The sequence below is a fragment of the Artemia franciscana genome, chromosome 9 (assembly GCF_032884065.1).
Source record: "Artemia franciscana chromosome 9, ASM3288406v1, whole genome shotgun sequence".
Taxonomy (NCBI): Eukaryota; Metazoa; Arthropoda; class Branchiopoda; order Anostraca; family Artemiidae; genus Artemia; species Artemia franciscana.
In genome coordinates this window covers 38,024,969-38,049,909 of record NC_088871.1, presented here as the reverse complement: position 1 = coordinate 38,049,909, position 24,941 = coordinate 38,024,969, and the positions used below count along the sequence as shown (strand labels likewise).

General features: G+C 34.0%; 1 protein-coding gene across 2 annotated transcripts in view; it reads left to right on the top strand.

Moving 5' to 3' along the window:
* Positions 1-24,941, top strand: part of LOC136031380 (aquaporin-7-like) — a 104,843-nt gene that overhangs the window by 6,842 nt on the left and 73,060 nt on the right. Inside the window, exon 2 of one of the 2 annotated variants that reach the window (XM_065710895.1) lies at positions 9,917-10,214. In XM_065710895.1, the coding sequence (XP_065566967.1) occupies positions 10,159-10,214 (56 nt within the window). In that variant the 5' untranslated portion in view covers positions 9,917-10,158. The remainder of the gene's footprint in view (positions 1-9,916; positions 10,215-24,941) is intronic. The other variant, XM_065710897.1, reaches the window with a different exon arrangement.

Genomic DNA, 24,941 nt, shown 5'->3' with positions numbered 1-24,941 from the left:
TTACCGACCCTCGAACATGCAACGTACAATTGTCCATGGGAAAAACAATCAGTTTTAAGATCTATACCACATTTTTCTAATGATTGACCTTGAGCTTTGTTAATGGTGATTGCAAATACTAATCGAATTGGGAATTGCAATCTTTTAAATTGAAAAAGCAGATCCGTTGGAATCATGGGAATGCGAGGAATAAGAACAGCCTCACCCTCATAAGGCCCTGTCAAGATTGTGGCCTCTATTAGGTTTTCCATTGTTTTTTTTTACGGCAAGTTGCGTGCCATTGCAAAGCTTTGGTGGGTTGATATTTCTTAAAAGTATTATTGGTACGCCTATTTTTAGTTGTAGCACGTGTGGTGGAAACCCTGAAGGATCTATGGAATTTAAAAATTCAGATGGATAATTAACCGCTTCATTTGGTTCCAAAACTGTGTCGACTGACTTGTAAAGGACTGCCTGGTCTCGAATCTTGGTCAAAACAATATTGTTGATTTCGAGGACGTCTATATTTTTGGGTGCGAGAATCGCTCTTTCACTTAGCCATTTATTATTTTTATAATTTTTTAGAATATTCGGAAATACTTTTTCAATCAATTCATTTTTGGACGTCACTAAATTACAGAAATCAGCAGGTAGTTGTATACGTCCTGAAATTGAGTCTACTGTTTGACCAGAGTCATCGTTTTGCAATCGGACACGCATTTTTGTAGTTAATTTTAATATTTTTACGTGTGCCCATAAATTAGAATTTTTTAGGCAAGCATTCATTTCGTCTGCAGGAGTTAAACTACGTAAAAATTGCGAATATACAACATTCTTGGCTTTCCCATTGTCTCTGCATATACAAAGCCGTATGTACTAATAATGACATCATATGCAAACGCTCTTTTTACAAACAAACAAACATGCATACACACAACTCGTTTTTATATAGATAGATAGATAGATAGATAAAATACAAATTAACTGCGTAAAACTTGCGAATATACAACATTCTTCGCTGTCCAATTGTCGCTGCATATAAATAGATTCAGGTTTACCGACCCTCGAACATGCAACGTACAATTGTCCATGGGAAAAACAATCAGTATTAAGATCTATACCACATTTTTCTAATGATTGACCTTGAGCTTTGTTAATGGTGATTGCAAATGCTAATCGAATTGGGAATTGCAATCTTTTAAATTGAAAAGGCAGATCCGTTGGAATCATGGGAATACGAGGAATAAGAACAGCCTCACCCTCAAAAGGCCCTGTCAAGATTGTGGCCTCTATTAGGTTTTCCATTGTTTTTTTTTACGGCAAGTCGAGTGCCATCGCAAAGCTTTGGTGGGTTTATATTTATTAAAAGTATTATTGGTACGCCTATTTTTAGTTGTAGCACGTGTGGTGGAAACCCTGAAAGATCTATGGAATTTAAAAATTCAGATGGATAATTAACCGCTTCATTTGGTTCCAAAACTGTGTCGACTGACTTGTAAAGGACTGCCTGGTCTCGAATCTTGGTCAAAACAATATTGTTGATTTCGTGGACGTCTATATTTTTGGGTGCGAGAATCGCTCTTTCACTTAGCCATTTATTATTTTTATAATTTTTTAGAATATTCGGAAATACTTTTTCAATCAATTCATTTTTGGACGTCACTAAATTACAGAAATCAGCAGGTAGTTGTATACGTCCTGAAATTGAGTCTACTGGGAGCTTTCCGTTTCCAATTGTCAGCAATTGATCTGAAAATGTTTGACCAGAGTCATCGTTTTGCAATCGGACACGCATATTTGTAGTTAATTTTAATATTTTTACGTGTGCCCATAAATTAGAATTTTTCAGGCAAGCATTCATTCGTCTTCAATGGCTCTGGTGGTGCAGCCAATAGAGGAAGTTTAACTTTTCCTGAGATGTGTCCCTGTGTCCCGGTCGTCATTTATATTATATAAATATATATATAAAAATATATATATATTTTCTTTTTAGTTTTTTTGTAGTTTTTACCTTTTTTAGTTTTTTTCTTCTTTTGTATTAATGCTAAAGCCAAGGTTCAAACCTGGAGCCTCTCGGACCTAGAACCTGAAACATAACGCTTTACCAACTCAGCTACTTCGGCTTGAATACATTCGTTTTGAGCAGCTTCCTCGGGTGTTGCCATTGTAGGTTCTTCAGTCATTTTACAATTAGAAATTTCTCTTTCAACGGTGTTCTTACAATTAAAAATTTGTCTTTGAACGATATTCTTAAATACCTGTGTCCTGGTCGTCATTTATATTCCCTGTGTCCCGGTCGTCATTTGTGTCCCGGTATCCCAGTCTGTAATTTCTCTTTGAGTGTCCCGGTCGTTATTTATATTCCCTCTGTCCCGGTCGTCATTTGTGTCCCGGTCTGTAATTTCTCTTTGAGTGTTTTTTCTTTTTAGTATTTTTTAGTTTTTTACATTTTTTCTTTTTTCAGTTTTCTTTTTCTTCTTTATTTTTCAGCTTCACTGTGAAATACATATTGCCGAACCTTTGTTTTTTTAATTTAAAATCTGGTAGGCATTGATGACCTTATCCAAGTCAAAATCCCAAACCCAATCATCATCGCTATCATTTTCAGTTTTGATATGTTTTGACTCTTGCTGTCCAGGTGGATCTTCATCTAACTGCGCGGTTTTGCGTTCTTTAGCCTCAAGCCTGTTTCCTTGCTGTTCTTTTGATTCCTCGGCACGCTTTCTTTTCTGACTTTCTCTATCAGCAGCAAGTTTTTTGGCATAGACTCTTTGAGCATCTTCATTGGCTTTTGCCATTGTAAGTTCATCAGTCATTTTAAACTTAAACATTAATAGATTTATACGTGAACATATATGTCTTAAATATCTTTAATGACGTCACCGTCATAGCAAAAATGACGACAACTAATTTCATGACGTCAGTCAACACAGAAACATGACGTCACCTGATCCACAGACAGACAGACATCTTATTTTTATATATATAGATAAAGCTAAAGAGTCAAAAACTGAATAATATAGAAAATGAAAGGAGTTTTTTAGAGGAAGTAGGTTTTTGAAGTAGCAAATTACGTCTTAGGGATTAAAGGTGTAATGGAAAATTAGTGGAAATACTTTTTAGTCTAAAAGAGAAGGAGAGGGGCTAATGCACTGAAAACAGCCTCAAACACCATTAAGAAAATTAGTAGGAATGTCTTCTCTGTTTAAAAGCATTTGTAATGGTCAATCTATATAAATAAAATGTACTGTCCGTCTGTCTGTCACTAAATATGACATCAATATTATAAAAAAAACTAGCTAAAAAACCCTTAAAAGAATCAAAAACTATCTTCTATAAAAAAAACTGAAAAAAAGGAAAAAAAAAACAAAAAGAAGACTAAAAAAACGAAAAAATTTTAAAAACAAAAAGAAAAAAGAAAAAAACTAAAAAAGGGAAACAACTAAAAAAGAAAAAAAAGAAAAGAAGAAACTAAAAAAGGAAAAAAACTAAAAAACAAAAAAAGACAATACTAAAAATAAGGAGAAACTAAAAAAAACTAAACAAGAAAAAACTAAAAAAAAAGAAAACCAAAAAAAGACAAACAGACAAAAACTAAAGAAAAACAAAAAAAAAATTAAAATAAAAACTAAAAAAAAAGAAAGACTAAAAGAGAAAAAAACTAAAAAAAAAAATAAAAAAATAAAATAGGTAAAAAACTAAAAAGAAAAAAGAAAAAACTAAAAATAAACTAAAAAACAAAAAAATAAAATAAACTAAAAAAACCATAAAAGCAAAAAAATAAGATTAAAAATAAGTTTTTTCTTAATAATAAGAAAAAAACTAAAAAAAGGAAAAGGAAAAAAAAACTGAAAAAGAAAAAAAGAAAAAAAACAAATAAAATAAAAGACAAAAACTAAAGAAAAAGGAAAAAAAAAGAAAAAGAAAAAAGAGAAAAAACTAAAAAGAAAAAACTAAAAAAAGAAAAATTAAAAAACCTAAATTAGGTAAAAAACTAAAAAAAAACTAAAAAGAAAAAAAAGAAAAAACTAAAAAAAAAATTAAAAAAAGATAAAAATCTGTAAATGACGTCATATTCTCGACGCGAAACCAGGCTTGCGGCTGATAGAGATAGTAAAAAAAGAAGGCGTGTCGCTGTATTACAAGAGCAATGCGTGTATAATTATCCTACAATGTCACCAAAAAGGGAACACCAGGAGGAAACACCAGAGCAACGGTAAACCAGGCTTGCAGCTCAAAGAGAAAGGGCCAGATAAGGAATGTCCAATTTACGTCATCAATTCGATCCAAAAATGGCATAGCGTTTGCCCTTGCGTCGTCCGGAATAGCCGCAATGTTGCTGCTTGGTGAAAGAACTGCTCATTCCGCTTTGAAATTGCCTCTGAATATGCAGTCTACAGAAACTCCCACGTGCAACATTTCCAAATCATCTGGGATGGGTAAAGTATTGCAGCAATACAAACTTATTGTTTGGGACGAGTGCACAATGGGACACAAAAATCGCTGGAGGCTCTTGACCGATCATTGTAAGATTTGCGAGGAAATTCCAAACCCTTTGGCAGCACATTTTATATTGCTTGCGGGAAATTTCAGGCAAACATTACCTGTTATTCCTAGATCGACACCTGTAGACGAAATGAATGCTTGCCTTTAAAATTCTAATGTATGGGTACACGCAAAGACATTGAAATTAAGTAAAAGCTCCCAGTTGACTCAATTTCAGGACGTATAAAACTGCCTCCTGAATTCTGGAATTTAGTGACTTCAAAAAATGATTTGGTTGAAAAGGTATTTCCGAATATTCTGACCAATTATAAAAATTATAAATGGCTAAGCGAACAAGCGATTCTGGCAGCCAAGAACAAGGACGTCCACGAAATCAACAATGTTATTCTGACCAAGACTCGATACCAGGCAGTCATTTACAAGTCTGTCGACACAGTTTTGGAATCAAATGAAGCGGTTAACTATCAATCAGAATTGTCAATTTTCAGATGGTCAATTGTTACGAAATATAATGTGTCATTGAAATAAAATACTTAGTTCGAACGATACAGCTTAGTTGAAAAAGTGTTAGACTGAATACCTGAATGTCCTTGGTTCGCTTCCGGGTTTCAGCAGCTACCTATTTTAGCAGGTTCTTTAATTCTCATGAGCTCTGCTATAAATGTTTTATGAAGAAGCTACTCAGTCTTTTCTAGGCTGGGAAGGTATCTACAACATAACCCTAGTCGCATATTTAATGAATAAAAAGTGCATTGTATCAGTCATAGATACCTTTTGGGTAACTTTCTGGGTAACCTTCTGGGTAAATACTTTCATGAAAGCTATTCCAGAATGAGATTATGAGAGGAATCTTTCAGGAAGAGTTGAATATTAAACTAAAAAGTGGATAATGTAGAAGATGGAAGGAATTTTTTAAAGGGAAAAATTTTTGAAGTAGCAGGTTGTGTCTTTGGGATTTAAAGTTAGAAACATAGAATGAAATATTAGTGGTAACGCTTTTATTCGATTAGGGAGGAGGAGAGGCTCAAACATTGAGAAAGTGGATTATAAGTCATGGAGTAAAATTGGCAGCAGTGCCCTCTATTTTCAAATGCATATTTTCAAATTCAAATGTCAATTTTTAATAAACATAATTTGTCGCTGAAATAAAATATCAATATTGAACAAAATAGCTCAGTTAAGAAAGCGTTAGACTTAACTCCTAAGTATGCCTTGTTCAGTCCAAGGTTTCAGCAGCAACCTAACTCATTTTGGAAGCTTTCTTAATCGTCATCAGCTCTACTAAAAATATCTTTTAAGGAAGCTGCTAAGTCTTGTTTTAGTTAAGAAGGCATTTAGAACAGAATTCTAGTTGCACTTTTTTTTTACTAAAAAGTGCATGATATTAGTTATAGAAGTACATACCATTGTACAGCCTTCTGCTTAACTACCTTCTTAAAAAAATATGACGTTTGTAGACTGCAGAACTAGATTTTCAGAGAACTTTTCCAGGAAGAGTTTAATATTAAGCTAAAGAGTCAAAAACTTAATAATGTAGAAGATGAAAGAAATTATTTACAGGAAATAGGCTTTGAGGTAGCAGATTGTGTCTTTAGGATTAAAGTTAGAACGTGGAATGGAATATTAGGGGAAATAGTTTAAGTTTAGTAGAATAGAGGAGATTTGAATACATTTAGAAAATGGCTCGTACACCATTAAGAAAAATTAGTAGCAGTGTCCTCTATTTTCAAACGTATATGCTCAAATTATCTGGCCAATTGCTAATAAATATAATATTTCATTGAAATAAAAGATTAAGATCGAACGAAACAGCTCAGCGGAGAAAGCGTTTTTGAGAAAAGTCTTGTCTTGTTTAGGTTGGGAATGTATTTATTATAGAACGTTAGTCGTTATAGTCGTTATATTAACGTTATATAACACATTGGATAACCAGAAAGTGCATGATATCAGTCATATTAGTGTATGCCATTTTATGAACTTCTGATTAACTATCTTCTTGAAAACTATAAAGTTGGTAGATTTTAGAATGAGATTTTGAGAGAAATTTTCTAGGAAGAGATGAATATTAAACTATAGAGTCAAAAACTGAAGAATATAAAGATGGAAGGAATTATTTAAAGCAAACTATTTTTGAAGCAACAGTTTATGTCTTGATAATTAAAGTTAGAAACGTGGAATTATTAGTGGATATGCTTTAAGTCAAGTAGAGAAGAGAAGGGATCTTAGTATCAGAAAATGGCTCTTACACCATTAAGAAAAAATTTGTAGTCAATTTTAAATAAATATAGTGTGTCATTGAAATAAATTATCATCATGGAACGAAACCGCTCAGTTGGGAAAACTTTAGAGTAAACAGCTAAAGGTCCCTGGTTCACCTGGTTCACCGGTTTTCTGCAGCTCTCTTTTTTTAACAGCTTCCTTATTCCTCGAGAGCCGTATTATAGATGTCTAGAGGAAGTTGTTAAGATTTTCTTAAGTTAGGAAGGTAATTATAATAGAGTGCTAGTCGCATACTTAATGCCTAAAAAGTGTATTGTATCAGTCATAGTAGTACATTCCAATGTACAAGCTTCTGGGTAACTACCTTTTATAAAGCTATGACGTTGGTAGATTCCAGAATGGAATCTATGACGTTTCCAGAATGGAAAGCTATGACGTTGGTAGATTCCAGAACTTTCAGAAAACTATTCCAGGAAAAGTTGATTTTAAACTAAAGAGTAAAAAACTGGATAATATAGAAGATCGAAGGAATTATTTAAAGGAAATAGTTTTTTAAGTAACAAATGGTGTCTTAGGGATTAAGGTTAGAAACTCGAAATGGAATATTATTAAAAATACTTTAAGTCTAATAAAGAAGAGAAGGGGTTCGTATATCAAGAAAATAGGTCGTACACCATTAAGAAAAAATAGCAGTAGAGTCCTAGTTTAACAGAATTTAGACAAATATTATTAAATTCAACGCTAAGTTAATGAAAAAAAAATTGTAATTGAGATAAAATATGAAGATTGAACGAAAGAGCTAAGTTGAATGCTTTAGATTGAAAAACTAAAGGTCTCCTTTCACTCCCAGGTTTCAGAATCTACCTTTTCTTTTTTTCCACTTTCCTTATTTGTCATTTGCCTCATTATGAATGTCTTTTGAGAAAGCTGCTAAGTCCTTTTTAGGCTGAAAAAGAACAAATATACAAAGTTCAAGGTAGAAATATTGTGCTGTCATTAAGAGATTTTAATGCCCAAGTCACTAGATAAGGGAATATATGTATAACACCCTAGTTACAACCAATAAAATATTTTGCCATAAAATGCCACACTACTTAATAAGGAATTCACATGATGGTAAGATGGCTAATATTATTGATTATTTTACTGTAAACCAAAGATCTGCAGGATTTATGCAAAGTACTAGGGTATATAAGATTGATAATCACCATCTGCTAGATTTTAGGGTTACTTTGAAGCTGAAATTTATATGTTACTTTAAAGCTGACATTTTGGAAGGGTACGCACACAAACACATAGAACTAAACACGCAGGCACGGACAGAGAGAGAGAAAAACGCATACAAACACCACACAAAGAACAGACACAGAGACAAAACAACAACTTCTCAGATACTTAGGCACAGACAGAGAGAAATAAAGATAGAGAGAGAAAGTGACAAAAACATATACAAACACACAGGGTCAGACACAAACGCCCAAAGACAGACACAGAGATATGCAAACATCCGCATAGACACACAGGCAAAGAAAGAGAGAGAGACAAAACAAATACAAACACACATAGTCAGACACAAAGGCAATGAGAGAGAGAGAGAGAAATGATTAGAACGATTTCTACTCTCTCTCTCTCTTTCTCTCTCTCTCTCTCTGTGCTTGTGTTTCTGACCAACTATTTGCCTCTCTCTATGTCTCTCTGTGTCTGTGTTTGATTCTGTCTCTATCTCTCTCTATGCCCGCGTATCTAACCGCCTATTTGCCTGTCCATTTGTGTGTTTTTATAGCTCTCGCTCTATTTAATTGTGTGTCTGACCATATTTTTATCTGTCTCTGTTTGACTTTGTGTGTTTGTGTCTGTGCATTTGTGTGTTTCTGTCTCTCTCCCTCTCTCTCTGTCTCTTTTTGCTTATGTGTCTGGCCATCTGTTTACCTGTCTGTGTGGATTTTTGAAAAAATCCAGTTCATTTCTTTCAGACTCTGTTAAAATTCCTGTTAACCTACTTCAAATTTTTAATATACCCCCTATGACCCCGCTAGTATTACCTATGTCTCTTAAAATTCTTTTTCTTATGTCTCCGGCTTTTAACATTTTAAACGTTCGACTTGCTAGCGTAGCCTAAAAATAAATGAAACACAACAAAGTAATGCAAAGTAATGAAATACTTCATTGTGTTTTCTCTTGATATGGTACTTATTCTATTTTGGGGTTTTATATGAGATTTAATATGGATCTCGTATTTAAAAAATATCACAAGGGAATTTGTTTTTGTTATAAATACATTTTACGTCATTTTAAGACATTAAATGCACTGAAATATTTCTAAATTTTCAACAAAAAAATAAAAAAACTCTCAAGTTCAAAAAACTAAGTAAATAAAAGGTGACTAAAAATTTTTATTTTTATTTTATATTTTGAAAATATCTCAAGTGAGTTTATTTTGTTATAAATAAATTTAATGTTAGTTTAAGACATGAAAGAATATTTCAAAGTTCAAAAAGAAAACTACGGAGTAAAAACAGGGTAGGGGGCAAAAATTTGGGGGAGGGGCATCGGGGGCCCATCGAGGTGGGACATGGATGACTATAAGTTCCCTCTAAAAATAAGTGTTTATATTAGCGGTCATCCTAATGATTATTCTGATACAAGTGGTTACACTATGCATATGTTAATACATGCGGTCAAGTAAAGTTCAATATTATATCATAAATTCTATCAGTCCGTTTGAATTCAAATAAAACGGCTTACTTACGTGATTATTCCTCTTATTAAGCAGATTCTGCTTGAGAATTCGAATTCTAATTTACTGGTTTACTTACTGCTCATTCGTGTTATTCAGTGAAGGTTGAATATATGTTAATCGTGTCCTGACAGGAATATGTAAATGAGATTTTGGCTGGAAAATGCTAATGAAATTTAGGTTATATGCAAAATGGGTCCAACACACCCCTGTTGACGTAAGTTTCGCTACATCATTTGCCTATGCAAGTATTTCAGGGAAACAAGCTTCTACCAAAACATGCTTAATAAGTGTCGATCAGTATCCCACACAAGCATTTAAAACTCACTTCAGATTTTATAGCATCTTTAAGGTAATCTGCCTTATGCTTTACCTCGTCAATTTCATGATGTTCAGTGTTCGTTTTAGATTTGATTCCGTCAATAGATTAGATTCTCCTCGCGCCAAACCTAAAGTCATGTTGTTCCTTTTTAGGTAGACGTCCTGACAAATTCATATAACCCGAATTGGTCAGATCTACGTTCCTTCTATGGTAGAACTCGACAATTACACTATACGTCGCTTCATTTTTACCAAATTGATGGTTAACAAATCTGTCAGTGCCAAACTGTTTTATATTCTCAAGTCGTTTGTGCTTTAAATTCTTCTTTAGCCTCACTGGGAAGCTTAAAAGAGTAAGATTTTTTGAACAGTCAAATTTGATCAAGTGTATACTAATGCCAGACTCAAACAGAAGTGTAAACTTTTCTTCCTGTCAATTTCACTTGATCAAGTAAGTTTATATCACTGTAATAGATGTCATTATATATATATATATATATATATATATATATATATATATATATATATATATATATACATATATATATATATACATACATATATATATATATATATATATATATATATATATATATATATATATATATATAAATATATATATATATATATATATATATATATACATATATATATATATATATATATATATATATATATATATATATATATATATATGCATACATATATATATATATATATATATATATATATATATATATATATATATATATATATATATATATATATATATATATTTATTAAGACCCCAACGATTTACATACTTGGGATACGGTATCGGTACTGATGTATCAGTATCGCACTGATACGATACCGTAATAACTTGTCTTTAAATTCCTTTACGGAAAAAAATACTTCACCTGAGTTTTGAAAAACATTTAAACCAATTTGAGTTCTAGTCAGGACAGTAGCAGTATTTTAAGCCGGTTTAATTACATAAGCACGAATAAGTGAAAATCTGATTGAAAATGTGCAAGATATTTGATTATTTGAACCCCAAATTTCAATAGCAGAAACATTTGTTTTATCATTATACTGATGTGAAAATTTTACATTCATATGATATGGTCAAACAGTTCGTGGTAACGAACTGTAGTAAGGAGCGACCCGGCTCCGGTCAGAGAACCCTATTGTTAGAGTTTCAAGCTCCTATATTCAAAAATGTTGAATTTTGTATTTTTTGCCAGAAGCCAGATCACGGATACGTGTTTATTTGTTTTTTTATTTTGTTTTTTCCCCCAGTGGTGATCCTATCAACCAGATGGTACTAGAATGTTGCAAGAGGGCTCATTCTAACTGAAATTAAAAGTTCTAGTGCCCTTTTTAAGTGACCAAAAAAATTTGACGGCACCTAGGCCCCCTCCCACGCACATTTCCCCCCCAAAGTCACCGAATCAAAATTTTGAGATAGCCATTCTGTTCAACCTAGTTGAAAACCTAATAACTATGTCATTGGGGACGACTTAATCTTCCACAGTCCCCGAGGGAGGGGCTGCAAGTTACAAACTTTGACCATTACATACATTAATGGTTAGTGTACAGACGTTTTCAAGGGGGCTTTTTCACGATGGGGTGGGAGTGGGTCGGGGTCGGGGGTTACGTCGGAGGATCTTTCTATGGAGGAATTTATCATGAGGGAAGATAATTTCCATGAAGGGGGCATAGGATTTTCTAGCATTATTTAAAAAAAAAAACAATGAGAAACTAAACAATGTTTTTTTCTCCAGGAAGTAATGAGTAGCATTAAAATTTAAAAGGAACATAAAATATCACGTTTATAAAGGGATTCGTCTTCTTCACAATAGGTTGCGGAGGGAACAACCCCTTTCATATACTGAGTAATTTCTGTTCATCTTAAGTTTTAATGTCGCTCCTTACTTACAGTTATAAAAAAACTTTTTTTTATTTAATTTCTTACTAATGAGTCTCTGCTATGTACACTGGATACATAGGTGCAGCTAGGGTTTCGTGTTTGGAAGAGAAATTTAAAGAATGTGTTTGACAAGATCGTTTAGTACGCCAACCAATGCAAATACATAATTTAAGTTTCCACGCTGCGCCTTGACTGGATTCTATTTAGTTGTTTTGATAAGAAGTTGTACGTTCTTACTTACCATATATTAATAACTTACCATAATAATATAAAATATTTATAATAACTTACCATATATTTCGAACATTACTCCACAAGGTGCGCATTGACAGGTATTGACAGCAAATATACTTTGACTTCATTTGACTCACCTCTGCTGCTCCCTCCACCATGGTTACACTTAGTTTGAGCTCTGCCTTCAAGTACGGGACAAGCAAAATTACCTATGGAAGTCTGGTGCCATTTTCTGGATAAGCTGTGCATAAAAAAAAATGTGCCCGACAATGAAACTGACCCCCCATATTGGCCCAGTAATATCGGCCAGCTGATATATCAGTCGTGCCCTATATATATATATATATATATATATATATATATATATATATATATATATATATATACATATATATATATATATATATATATATATATATATATATATATATATATATATCTATATATATAAAAATAAGTTGTCTGTCTGTCTGTCTGTGGATCAGGTGACGTCATGTTTCTGTGTCGGCTGACGTCATGAAATTAGTTGTCGTCATTTTTGCTTTGACGGTGACGTCATTAACGGTATTTAAGACATTTGTTCACGGAAAAATGTTTAATTGAAACATGACTGAAGAACCTACAATGGGGACGCCGGGGGCACAGGCGGGATATATAAATGACGACCGGGACACAGGGATCATTATTCTAAAGATGTGTCCCTGTGTCCCGGTCGTCATTTATATTCCCTGTGTCCCGGTCGTCATTTGTGTCCCGGTGTCCCAGTTTGTAATTTCTCTTTGAGTGTCCCGGTCGTCATTTATATTCCCTGTGTCCCGGTGTCCCGGTCGTCATTTGTGTCCCGGTGTCCCGGTCTGTAATTTCTATTCGAACAATCCCTGTGTCCCGGCGGTCATTTATATATCCCGCCTGTGCCCCCGGCGTCCCCGTTGTAGTTGTGTCCCTGTGTCCCGGTCGTCATTTATATTCCCTGTGTCCCGGTCTTGATTTGTGTCCGGGTGTCCCAGTCTGTAATTTCTCTTTGAGGTTCCCGGTCGTCACTTATATTCCCTCTGTCTTGGTCTAATGACGTCACCGTCAAAGCAAAAATGACGACAACTAATTTCATGACGTCAGTCAACACAGAAACATGACGTCACCTGATCCACAGACAGACAGACAGACAACTTATTTTTATATATATATATATATATATATATATATATATATATATATATATATATATATATATATATATATATATATATATTTATAAATTTATAAATATATGGATATATATATATATATATATATATATATATATATATATATATATATATATATATATATATATATATATATACATATATATATATATATATATATATATATATATATATATATATATATATATATATATATATATATATATATATATATATATATATATAAAGATATATATAAATCCATAATTGGTTCTTATTGAGAATTCCTTTCTTTTCTTAGCATTTTTGGTGATGTTTGTTCAAATAAGAACCACACTGTCCAAACTATAAGCAGTTTACCTTCTTTGAAAAATATTATGACCATGAAAAGTTTTTTTAAAGTAATTTCTTTTTGTTTTTAACTGACTTTTTTTATTGGTATTGTTTGGTTATTTTGCTCAAGATTATGATTTTGGCTTACTCCTTATACATTTATATTTTTAATTAACGGATTAGGGGAACCATATTATTCTAAGTGATTGAAAATCTCCATAAAATTTTGCTTTTTGTATGGCTGAAGCTATCCTGGCCCCTCTCCTGTTACAACTTCGAATATAAACGAATAAGAATCGACTGTTTTATTATAACAACCTTATTGTATCATATTTTGTTTTAACTTCACGTCTAATATAATAATACATATTGACCTCATTTATTAAAACCAGTCCTGTTTTGTTGTTCCAAAATAACCATAATATAGGACTTCAATAATCGATACAAATAGATTTTTTTTCTGATTGAGGTTGCCTTGGTTCTGGAATTTTAATTAAGGTGTCTTCGTGGCCTGAAATTTTAAAGCAGATGTATTTAAAAAAAAACAACTATTGTCTTATTTTTCTGTAAGAATCAACACACCAAAGCCTTATTGTCTTCGGAGAACTCCCCTTAGTCATGTCAGTCAAAATATAAAATATGCTGAACCGTACCTCCAACCCCCTCAAAGTTCATACTGTTTTTTTTTAGCCGTTTCCTTTACCGAGAAATTACAAACGAGGATTTTAATAAGGCTGTTATGAAAATTAGTCTTGAAGGAAAAGCGTATTAACCTTAGTGAATATAATACTAAAAATTAAACGCTTCAATCTATAAGAATTAAATGTTGGAGTAAGGGATTGGGGTAATGGCAAGAATTCGCTTGACGGGTAGTATTGGTTTTAAAACTAGATTGCTTATATAAAAAGTATTCACTGAAAAATAAAAGTTGGAAATTATTAGAAATCAAATGCAAGGAAAATATTAATTAGGCTTTTCCAAGCGTGTTCCTTTCGTCTGCCCCCTAATTCTTTGCTCCATAGAAATGTGATTTTATAATTAGACATTAATAGACTTTGAAATGTTGTTAAATGAATTCTGCAATCAGATAAAATATGTAGAAAGATCAAATCTCCAGTAAACTTCAATTATTTACCCTGTGTAGCATAATCGAATGCTTTGCAAATCACTCTCAGTGGGGTACTTCATGGTAGCGTAAAAAACCTAACAATATTCAGACTATCGGTCCTAGCGTAGACAGCTGGTGACAGTCGGTAAGAGGTGTTTTGGAAATGTAACTGGAAGGAAGTGCTCTGTGGGAGGTATTTTGGAATATTCCTAACTCTTGAACAATCCCCCTTTAGGTCTGTCTCCATGTGAAGAAAATTTATGGTAACCTGTAAACATTCTCCCTGAAGATCTGTCTTTATATAGGGGTGTTTCGTGGTAAAATGTAAACAATCTCGCTGTAGGTATGTCTCTTTGAGATCGTAAACAACTGGCTGCAGCTTTCGAGGATCTTTTGGAATATTGCCTGAGATCTTAAACTATAGGCGACACTGTGTGGGAGGTATTTTGGGATATTCCTAACTCTTGAACAATCTCGCTTTAGGTCTGTCTCCATGTGAAGAAAATTTATGGTAACCTGCAAACACTCTCCCTGAAGAACTGTGTCTAAATGCGGGTGTTTCGTGGTAAAATGTAAACAATCTCGCTGTAGGTTTATCTCTGTGAGGTCGTAAACAACTGGCGGCAGTTTTCTGGGGTCTTTTGGAATATTGCCTGAGATCTTAAACTATAGGCGACACTGTGTGGGAGGTGTTTTGGGATATTCCTAACTCTTGAACAATCTCGCTTTAGGTCTGTCTCCATGTGAAGAAAATTTATGGTAACCTGCAAACACTCTCCCTGAAGATCTGTGTCTAAGTGCGGGTGTTTCGTGGTAAAATGTAAACAATATCGCTGTAGGTTTGTCTCTGTGAGATCGTAAACAACTGGCTGCAGCTTTCGAGGATCTTTTGGAATATTGCCTGAGATCTTAAACTATAGGCGACACTGTGTGGGATGTGTTTTGGAATATTTCTAACTCTTAAATAATCTCCATTTAGGTCTGTCTCCATGTTGGGAAAATTTATGGTAACCTGCAAACACTCTCCCTGAAGATCTGTGTCTAAGTGCGGGTGTTTCGTGGTAAAATGTAAACAATATCGCTGTAGGTTTGTCTCTGTGAGATCGTAAACAACTGGCTGCAGCTTTCAAGGATCTTTTGGAATATTGCCTGAGATCTTAAACTATAGGCGACACTGTGTGGGAGGTGTTTTGGAATATTTCTAACTCTTAAATAATCTCCATTTAGGTCCGTCTCCATGTTGGGAAAATTTATGGTAACCTGTTAACACTCTTCCTGAAGATCTGTGTCAACTGCGGGTGTTTCGTAGTAAAATGTAAACAATATCGCTGTAGGTTTATCTCTTTGAGGTCGTAAACAACAGGCGGCAGTTTTCTGGGGTCTTTTGGAATATTGCCTGAGATCGTAAACTATAGGTGACACTCTGTGGTAGGTGTTGTGAAAAAAGAACTGAAAGAGTGTGCTATACTGTAAACAATCTCCCTGTAGGCCTGTCTCTATGTCGTTTATAGACCTAAAAAGCTTTTTAGAGTTAAGGAATCATTCCACTATAGAAAATTTTTCAAGAAGTGATCAAGCTTATTCTACACGCCATCTTGAGCCTTTATAACCTATACAAATCAGATTAATATTTTTTTTATATATACTTGTAACCTATTAGCTATCCAATATATATATATATATATATATATATATATATATATATATATATATATATATATATATATATATATATATATATATATATATATATATATATGCTTCTGTAGATAGCCAATTAATTAGTATTGGGGTAATTTTAGACTTAAAAATGCTCTACACAAAGTTTTAAGAGGAGAACAGTGTGGTCTTAAAATATTAGAAGATATATCGGTGAAATTTTCACTCTTATGTTAATAATTGAGAACTGCCTGAGTCATCGAACACCTTTAGTCCTCAATATTATAGGAGCAGGCGTGCGATTCAGCTGATAGAAGAGCATTAGCAAAGATCTTATCCTTGTATGGTATTAAATAAAAAAAAAACAAGTTTTTTTAAGTGAAAGTAAGGAGCGACATTAAAACTTATTAGTAAGGTTTGACTCTTTCTCTTAACTCTATTCTTAAAACAGTAAGAAACTTTAGCGTAAAGAGCGGGGCGTTGAGGAGGAAAAGCCCCTTTCATATACGGAGTAATTTCTGTTCGTTTTAAGTTTTAATGTTGCTCCTTACTTTCATTTAAAAAAACTTGTTTTTTTTATTTAATTTGTACTAAATTAGATGTTGAGCAGGGTTGTGTTCCATCACCATTTATATGGATCATTTTGATGTACTCTGTCTTAAGAAGCACAGGAAAGGAAAAAGGAGAAGACGAAATGAAAGTGTGTACATAATGAATGAACTTTCAGAAGTGTTGTGGGTTCAGGGTTCTACAACAGGTTTAAAAATTTGTGCCAAGTTATTAAAAACTAAATTAAAAATTCATTAAAAATTAATGAAATTTTTTTTTAATTTTTTCACTTTTATAAGTTTAATAAATTAAATAATAATAACATTTTAAGAAATAAGTATCAGCATATGTATATTAAAACTGACAAGGCACATTCATTTTTTTTTCAGTTAAGCGCAAATTATGTCCTGGCCATCGGAAGACATAAGGGTTTTGAGCCCTACTCATGTTAATTTCTGCTCGTTTTGAACTTGACTTTGTTATTTAATGTAATTTATGCACGTTTTGTTTTTCATTTATTTATCGATGCTGACTGTGGTAGTTTTACGTTTGGTAGATTTCTTGATTCTATTTTAGCTCATTTATGGTTTAATGGAGTTTTTTATTTTTCTTTGAAAAAGTTATTTTGTTGTTTTTTAGTTAATCTTCAGTAGATTTCGTTGTAATCCTTTTTAAACTGAAATTGCTCTTTGAAAGAGCCCTTTACTAATATTCTAGGACCTTTGGCTCCTTAGAACACAATAGAAAAAAAAACACGCATCCACCACCATCATTTTTCAAAATAAAATAAAATTTCGTGTTTTTGTATATAGTCAATAGGGTTTTCTGGTGTGCCGAATTCGATGGTGCAATTTAGATCAAGATTAGATCTCTTGTTTGGTGTGTTTCTACTGTTTTCTAAGATTAGAAACATTCCCTCAGGTTTACAACTTTGATGAGTAGCTGTAAACTTTATAAGTTTTAAATATTTAGAATCACAACAATAAAAAAGAAAAAAAAAAACTCGAAAACCTTTTCGCATGCTGACCAATGGTCTGCTTTGCGCAAATAGCCTTCCGAACTCCTGATTCGCATTGCGTGGTTGGGGATTATATGGAAACAATACCACGTGGATGGTGAATACAATATGGAACGTGGTTGGAGAATATAATATGGAACGTGTTTGGGGAATACAATATGGAACGTGTTGTGAGAATACCATATGAAAAGTGTTTGTGGAATACAGTATAGAACGTGTTTGGAGAGTACAATAGGGAACGTGCTTGAGAAATACAATATGGAGTGGTTTGGGGAATGCAATATGGAATATATTTGGGGAGTACAATATGGAACGTGTGTGAGGAGTACAATTTGTAATGTGTTTGGGGAATAAAATATGGAATAGTAAGCAAACTTTTTTTTTTGTAACTGAATAAAAACAAGTTTTCAACTGAAAATAAGGTGCAACGTTAAAAGTTAAAACGAACAGAAATTATTCCATATATGAGAGGGTGTACCCTCCTCAATACCTCCTTGTCCCCACCAAAGTTTGTTAGAACCTTAAAAGAGATTTTTTATTCTAGTTAAACGAGCTGGTTGTTCCGGCAGTCATTCATAAGGAATTGGGACAAAGTCAAACTTTAGCGTAAAGAGTGAAGTATTGAGGAGGGGGTATGCCTCTTATATATATAGTGATTAATGTATTTACGAGGGGACATCACCCCCTTCTTTACTTAATAATTTCTGTTCGTTTTAAGTGTTAATGTCGCTCCTTACCTTCGGTTGAAAAAACGTGTTTTTTGGTAAATTTCTGATCTTTTTTTTAAATAATGCTAGGAAGCCTGCCGCCCCCTTCAAGGAAAATTCCCTATCCCCATGAAAACCTCCTCCAAGGAAGGATCCTCCCACGTAACACTATCTCGCGAGCCTAGCCTTCCACCAGAAAACAAAATCGTCTCTGAAAACGTCTATATGCTTCCAAATAACCAATACTTAATAAATAACCAATATCAATAAATAACCAATACATAGTTCATAACTTGCAGCCATTCCCCCAGGGACTGTGGGGGATTAGGGTCGTCATCAAAGAAATAGTTAGGAGATTTCTCGGCTATGCTGAACAAAATGGTTGTCTCAAAATTTTGATCCGGTGACTTTGGGAAAAATGAGCTTTTGAGGGGGCCTAGTTGCCCTTCAATTTTTCGATCACTTGAAGAGCGTGCTATAACTTTCACTTTTCGCTCAAATGAGCCCTCTTACAAAATTCTGGGACCACTGGGTCGATACGATCACCCCAGGAAAAAAAACACAAATAAACACGCACCCGTAATCTTTCTTCTGGCAAAAGATTCAAAATTCGTGCTCGAAACCTCTACAGTAGGGTTCTCTGATACGCTAAATCTGATGGTTTGATTTTCAGATTCTATTAGTTTTAGGGGATGTTTCCCCCTTTTAAGGACTAAGTATAGGACTAAGCATGATGAAACTTATTTATTTAAAATAAGCATAAAAATCCTTTTCTTTTGATACATCTATTGATATTAAATTTCCGTTTTTAGAGTTTCGGTCACTATTGAGCCGGGCCACTCCTTACTTACAGTTCTTTACGACGAACTGTTTGATTCCTGTTCGTTTAAAGTTTTAATGTTGGTCCTTAGTTTCAGTTGAAAAAACTTGTATTGTTTTTTTTTATTTAATCCCAAATAATGCCAGAAAATACGCCCCTTTCCATAGGAAACTACCCCCAAGAAAAGTTCCTCCATTAAAAGTTCTTCTAGCATAATATCCTCCCATGTTATATTCCCTCCGAGTAATTTCATCCTCACTGAAAATTCCCCATGTAAAATTTCCTGCGGAAAAGTCTGCCTTGAAAGTTTACCTGAGCCTACTGCTTTTTGAAAAAAGAATTATCTTTTATCTAATTTCTGACCGTTTTTCCAATCACGCCGGAAATCTCCCCCTTCCTGGACAAATTTTCCAAGAAATCCCCCCTCAATGGAAAGTTTTTCCCGTAGAAAATCCACCCACGGAGAACTTTGTCTGAAGAGAACCCCCTCCACGGAAAAATCCCCATACAATTACAATCTCGCCCAAAATTTCCCCGAGGCAGTTCCATCCCCCCTTACCCCATATCTTCACATGTAAAATTGAGCCACCAAAGAGCAAGTAAGACAAATAAAAAAAAGTTATTTGCTGCGTAATATGTGGAAAGAAAATGAAAAACTAAATAGTGTCTTTAATAACGACATTTCTTAACCCTAATATCGTAATTTTCATTATTTTTCTACCATGTCACATTTTTCTATATTTTATGTTTAATTTGGGTCTAATAAATTAGTTCAAAAATCAATAACAAAATCACGTTAATGAAATCGTGGTAGACAATTAAAACATTCCGTTTTTGGCTTTGCACCAGCATTTCGTACATCTAACGTCATCGAAAAGCCATATGTGATGCATTTCATCTCTAGTATGATTACAATAGAATTATTAATTGTATAATGTCGAGGCTTTAGTAGCGCAAATGGTTTGTGGCGCAACTGATATTGCTTTATGGAATACTCTGTAGTTTTTTCCATTTGAATATCGCGAGCAGTGGCCACAGATTAGATATACAATACAGTTATGAAGACTCGATTTATTTTTGGGACACAGTGCGCGGTAGCGATCCTAGCGGCTGGAGACAGGAAACTGGCCGTCTGAATCTAAAAGTCGGAGCAATTCGACTCACGTCTTGAATAGAATCGTAAAGCTATGATTCATTGCTATGTGAAAATTATCCCGGCCGGAAACAAAACAAAATTGCGTTCCCGCCTATGGTGTTGTAGTACGATCTACACGGCGGAGTGGGGGTTTGGAAGAGGCGCCAAGTTCAGAGCTCTGTACCAAAAGCTTCTCATGGGCAAGATAGGAGTCTTTATAACTGTATTATCTAAGCTGTGGCAGTGGCGTAATTTCGTCAAAATCCTTGGGGGGGGGGCAAAGATGGAATCAATTATCTTAAATCAAGTGGAAATGACAATGAAATGAAAACTGAGCCACATAATACCAAAAAAGGTTAGATTTGCTATAGAAAAACACCCCGTTTCAGTGGATGCTTGAATTATACAGGCTTATCATAGTTTTGACAAGATTTATGAAGAAACTAAATTTCAACAGAGGGGCAAAACTGGGGTCTTGGGGGGAGTAGATCAATGTCTGGGATGAGCATTCATCCCCGCCCCATAGCAAAGTACGCCTCTGATCAGGAGGTAGAATTTCTATGGACAAAGCAGTTTTAGATTCAAAGCTAAGGATGAATAGATTTCCTTTGAGTGGTCGGACCCAACATACTAAGCGGTACATTATTAAAATCTGTCTCTAAATTGAAACCTTTTTCACTGCCTATAAAAAAAAATCAAATTAAAGATTGATTTTTTTCTTAAAATTCTGAAGCTTTAAGCTCCTGTGGGCGAATATTTCTAATTTGGGGTTTAAACCTTTTTTTTTCTTAAAGGAATATGAAAATAATAGAAAAGTATAATTTTCCAAAACGTCAAAACAAAAAGAAATAGTTTTTTTTGTGACATTGAGAGATTTTGAGCACCTAAGGCAATCCTTACCGTAAACTTGTAGGGTTTAAAACATCCGTTTTCTAATTTTTGATCAGAGGTAAGAGGAACACATGGGAGGAGCCAGCGTTTCACACGGAGGGTGCAAAATTGAAAAACCAACAAATTTGCCTACCTAGGATGTAAAAAAAAATTTCCCGCCCCCATCCCCCGAATTTCCGTGAATTGAAGGTACTGAGGAAAGCATGATTTCAAAAAAAAACCTTTGTTCACACACTTTAGCCGTTGGGTCATATCAGTTTGAGAATCCAAACCCATCCCAAAATTGAAAAACATCGAACTTAGATTTAGAAACAATTGTATGAAAATGTATGAAGAAATATGGTCAAATTTTTCAAAGAAGGGGTAAATATGATCATATCTTTTCTGAAGTACTTGCATAGAGTGGCGTAATTCTTTCTTATTTTTAAGCAATAATACCTGTTTGAATCCCATAAGTACTAGTTTAGACAAACCGTTTAACCTCAGAAGGTTCAGTTAAACTTAACATGGAAAATGCTAAAAGTAACATTGCTGCTGGAGTGCATCCAAGAAAAAAAGATAGGTTTGTCACTAGCATCAGCGTAGACCTCCCTACCCTGTAAGTATTTTCTCTAAATGCTTTAACATTAAGTGGAAGAAGTGAAGGCACATACACACAAATTGATGGTTAAGCAAAGAGTCACTAACCAGTAAATTATTAATGATTAACATGAAACTCAAGGCTGTATTCAGGGGTGTTCAGGGTTTGCACTCCCCTCCCCCGAAATTTCTGTCTGACTCTTAAAAACGTAACAAGAATGTATATAAAAAATTTTTGGTGCAGTATTTTTTTTAACGTTGGTTGGCAGGTAATAGCAAGATGGAGTAGGTATTCAATCAATAAGAATAATAATTTTATTGCTAACCACTAATAGTCAAGGACCTACGATAAAGCAAGATCGGTAGAAAATAGTTACCTGGCTTCAACGAGCTAAACAATGCTCGAATATGGAATATAGGGTAGAAACAAGCGTTGAAAACCGAATGTCTGGTCGCGCATTCAAAATTCATTGCGCCAATGGCAAAAATGGTGTATTTGCAGAAATAGGAAAAAAGAGATTGGGTATATTTTTGTTGTGGGGAGCTTTTTTGACCATTTGTCTGGTAAAATATTTCCTGATTAGTGTAATTTTACATCCAATTCCCATAACGAGGGATTCCAGAGTAGAGGAGGAGTATTATCTCTCCACTCTACTTTCTACATTTACCTTGCCTTAATTTGTGCTTGCAAGCATTTTACGAGTTCTTCATTTGATCGACATTAGCGTGAAAAGGCTATATTCTGTGCAATACTATGTATTTTTGCCAGTTCTAAAACCCCCCTAAATTCCCCCCAAACTAAATTCCTCAATGTGACCCAGATCTTTCCACGCTCAGACAACCTCTTTGAGCTACACTTATGCACCTATCAGAAATTACCGGAGCACGACCGGAGCAATGCGATCTCATTGCATGACCGCCGATGTCATCACTTTGTTGATAATCAAAGAGTTTAAAGCCAACAAAGGAGTGACTAACTGTCACAGACAAGAAGTATGTAATACAGACGTCCATCTAAAATAATTTTATGGTACTAACAATTTAGTGCTTATGCTTGTCTGTCCTCAATTTCCTCCTAAAAATATTTTAGTAAAGGTTGCCTAGTTAAATCAGGGCTATTCAAATGTTTACTATTACTGAAGAAATTCTGGTTGGTGTTACAACAAGTCGACTAGCAGTGGCAAAGTGGATTAATACCCCACCTTTTGTTGCCCCAGTTTCGTCTGCTTTGTATGACCTTATTAAAATAAATGAAACTTCAGAGTTTGATTCTCCGCATCACGAAGATAGCTCCAAATTTATCGAAAAGCAAATGATGCTTGTAAAAACAGCTGTGTCCGTATTGCAATATTACACAGACCCCTTTACTACAACTGGAGAAATACTTATGAATATGATAGCCAATGAGTAGGCCAGTCCATCGGTTACGAGCTCTTTACTTGCAACTGAAGAACGAAGATTTGAAGCTGTAGCAAAATATGTAGCCACTCCTTACTTGAAGTTCGTTACCTCGAACTGTTTGATTCTGTAAAATAACAATAAATACCTTTGAGATACTAACGACTCAAGATGCCTAAAATTTTGCAATTCTGTTTCATTTATAATACTGTGAGCTTATTCCAATTATCGTGAAGGAAATTCAAGATGCTAACGCTCCAAAGAAGTACAAAGTATTAGGACTGCCCTTTGAGTGATATCAAAGCTGCGAGCCCAACCATTTTATCGACAATATTTTATTGTTATACAGTTTTATGTGGCTATATAAATACATTAAGCTTACGTGTTAAATTAAAAGTTACATTTTACATAAGAAGATACATCAAAGGATTTGGCTTTTTGTTCTGACTCAATATACATAAAATGTTACATATTGTTACATATCAAAAGCTACGATATTGACAAGATGTGCGTCATTTTTGAAAAAGGGAGAAAAAAAAACGAAAAAAAAACAGTGAATCTTAATGAGAATCAAACTATCAGATTGAGCATATCAGATAATCTAATTGTAGAGGTTTCGAGCTCCCATTTGTAAAATTTTTGAATTTTGTATTTTTTACTAGAAGAAATATCTGAATGTTTCTATTTTGTTTGTTGTTTTTTTTCGTCAGGGTGGTCATATCGAACCAATGATTCTAGAAGATTGAAAACCAATTTCAAACGAAAATTAAAAATTTCTAAAAATTTTGCGGTGGGGAGGACTTTCGGTATAGTCTGAAAAAAGATTTGAAATTAGATGAAAAACAATTTAAAAAAAAAATAGGATTAGGATATTTTCCTGGCGTAATTGTCCACAAGAAATCTCCTGGGGGAATTTTCAGGGAGGATGAAATTGTATGGGGGAAGGGTGATTTTGCGCAGAAGAAACTTTCCATGGATAAATCTTCGTTGGGAGTGGATTTTCCATAGAGGGGGGAGTGGATTACCAGGAATTATTTGAAAAACGATCAAACATTAAATATAAAAAAAAGTTTTTCCGTCTAAAAGTAAGGAGCAACACTGAAATTTAAAGCGAACAGAAATTATTCCGTATATGAAAAGGATGCCCTCTCCAAACCTTACTGTTTACGCTAAAGCTCGACGTTTTGTCCCAATTCTTTAAGAACAACTCCTGAAATAAAAGGACCGTTTAATTAGAACAAGAAGAGTTTTTATAATACAATAAAAACTTTAGCGTGAAGAGCGAGGTATTTAGGAGGGGTCATCCCTCCTCATATGGAGGACCACCTCGCATTGTTTTAAGTCTTAATGCTTCTATAGGTTTTAAGTTTAATAAACACATAATTATTTTTATGTTTAATTTATAGTATAACATTACCCTGACGAGCCCCTACAAATTGTTTCACTGAACTTTTAATATTTTAACATGTTTTACATGAACATTTTGTTTCTAAGCCATACGTATGATGACTTTTGCGCAAGCAGTATAAAGAAATCGCTTCGTAAAACTCTTCCTACCAGCATCAAAACTTCTATACTGATGGGTTCGGACAAACAGCCTGCAATACCCCTGATCAAGTCTGATTTAGTTACTAATGGCAGTGTTTTGTCC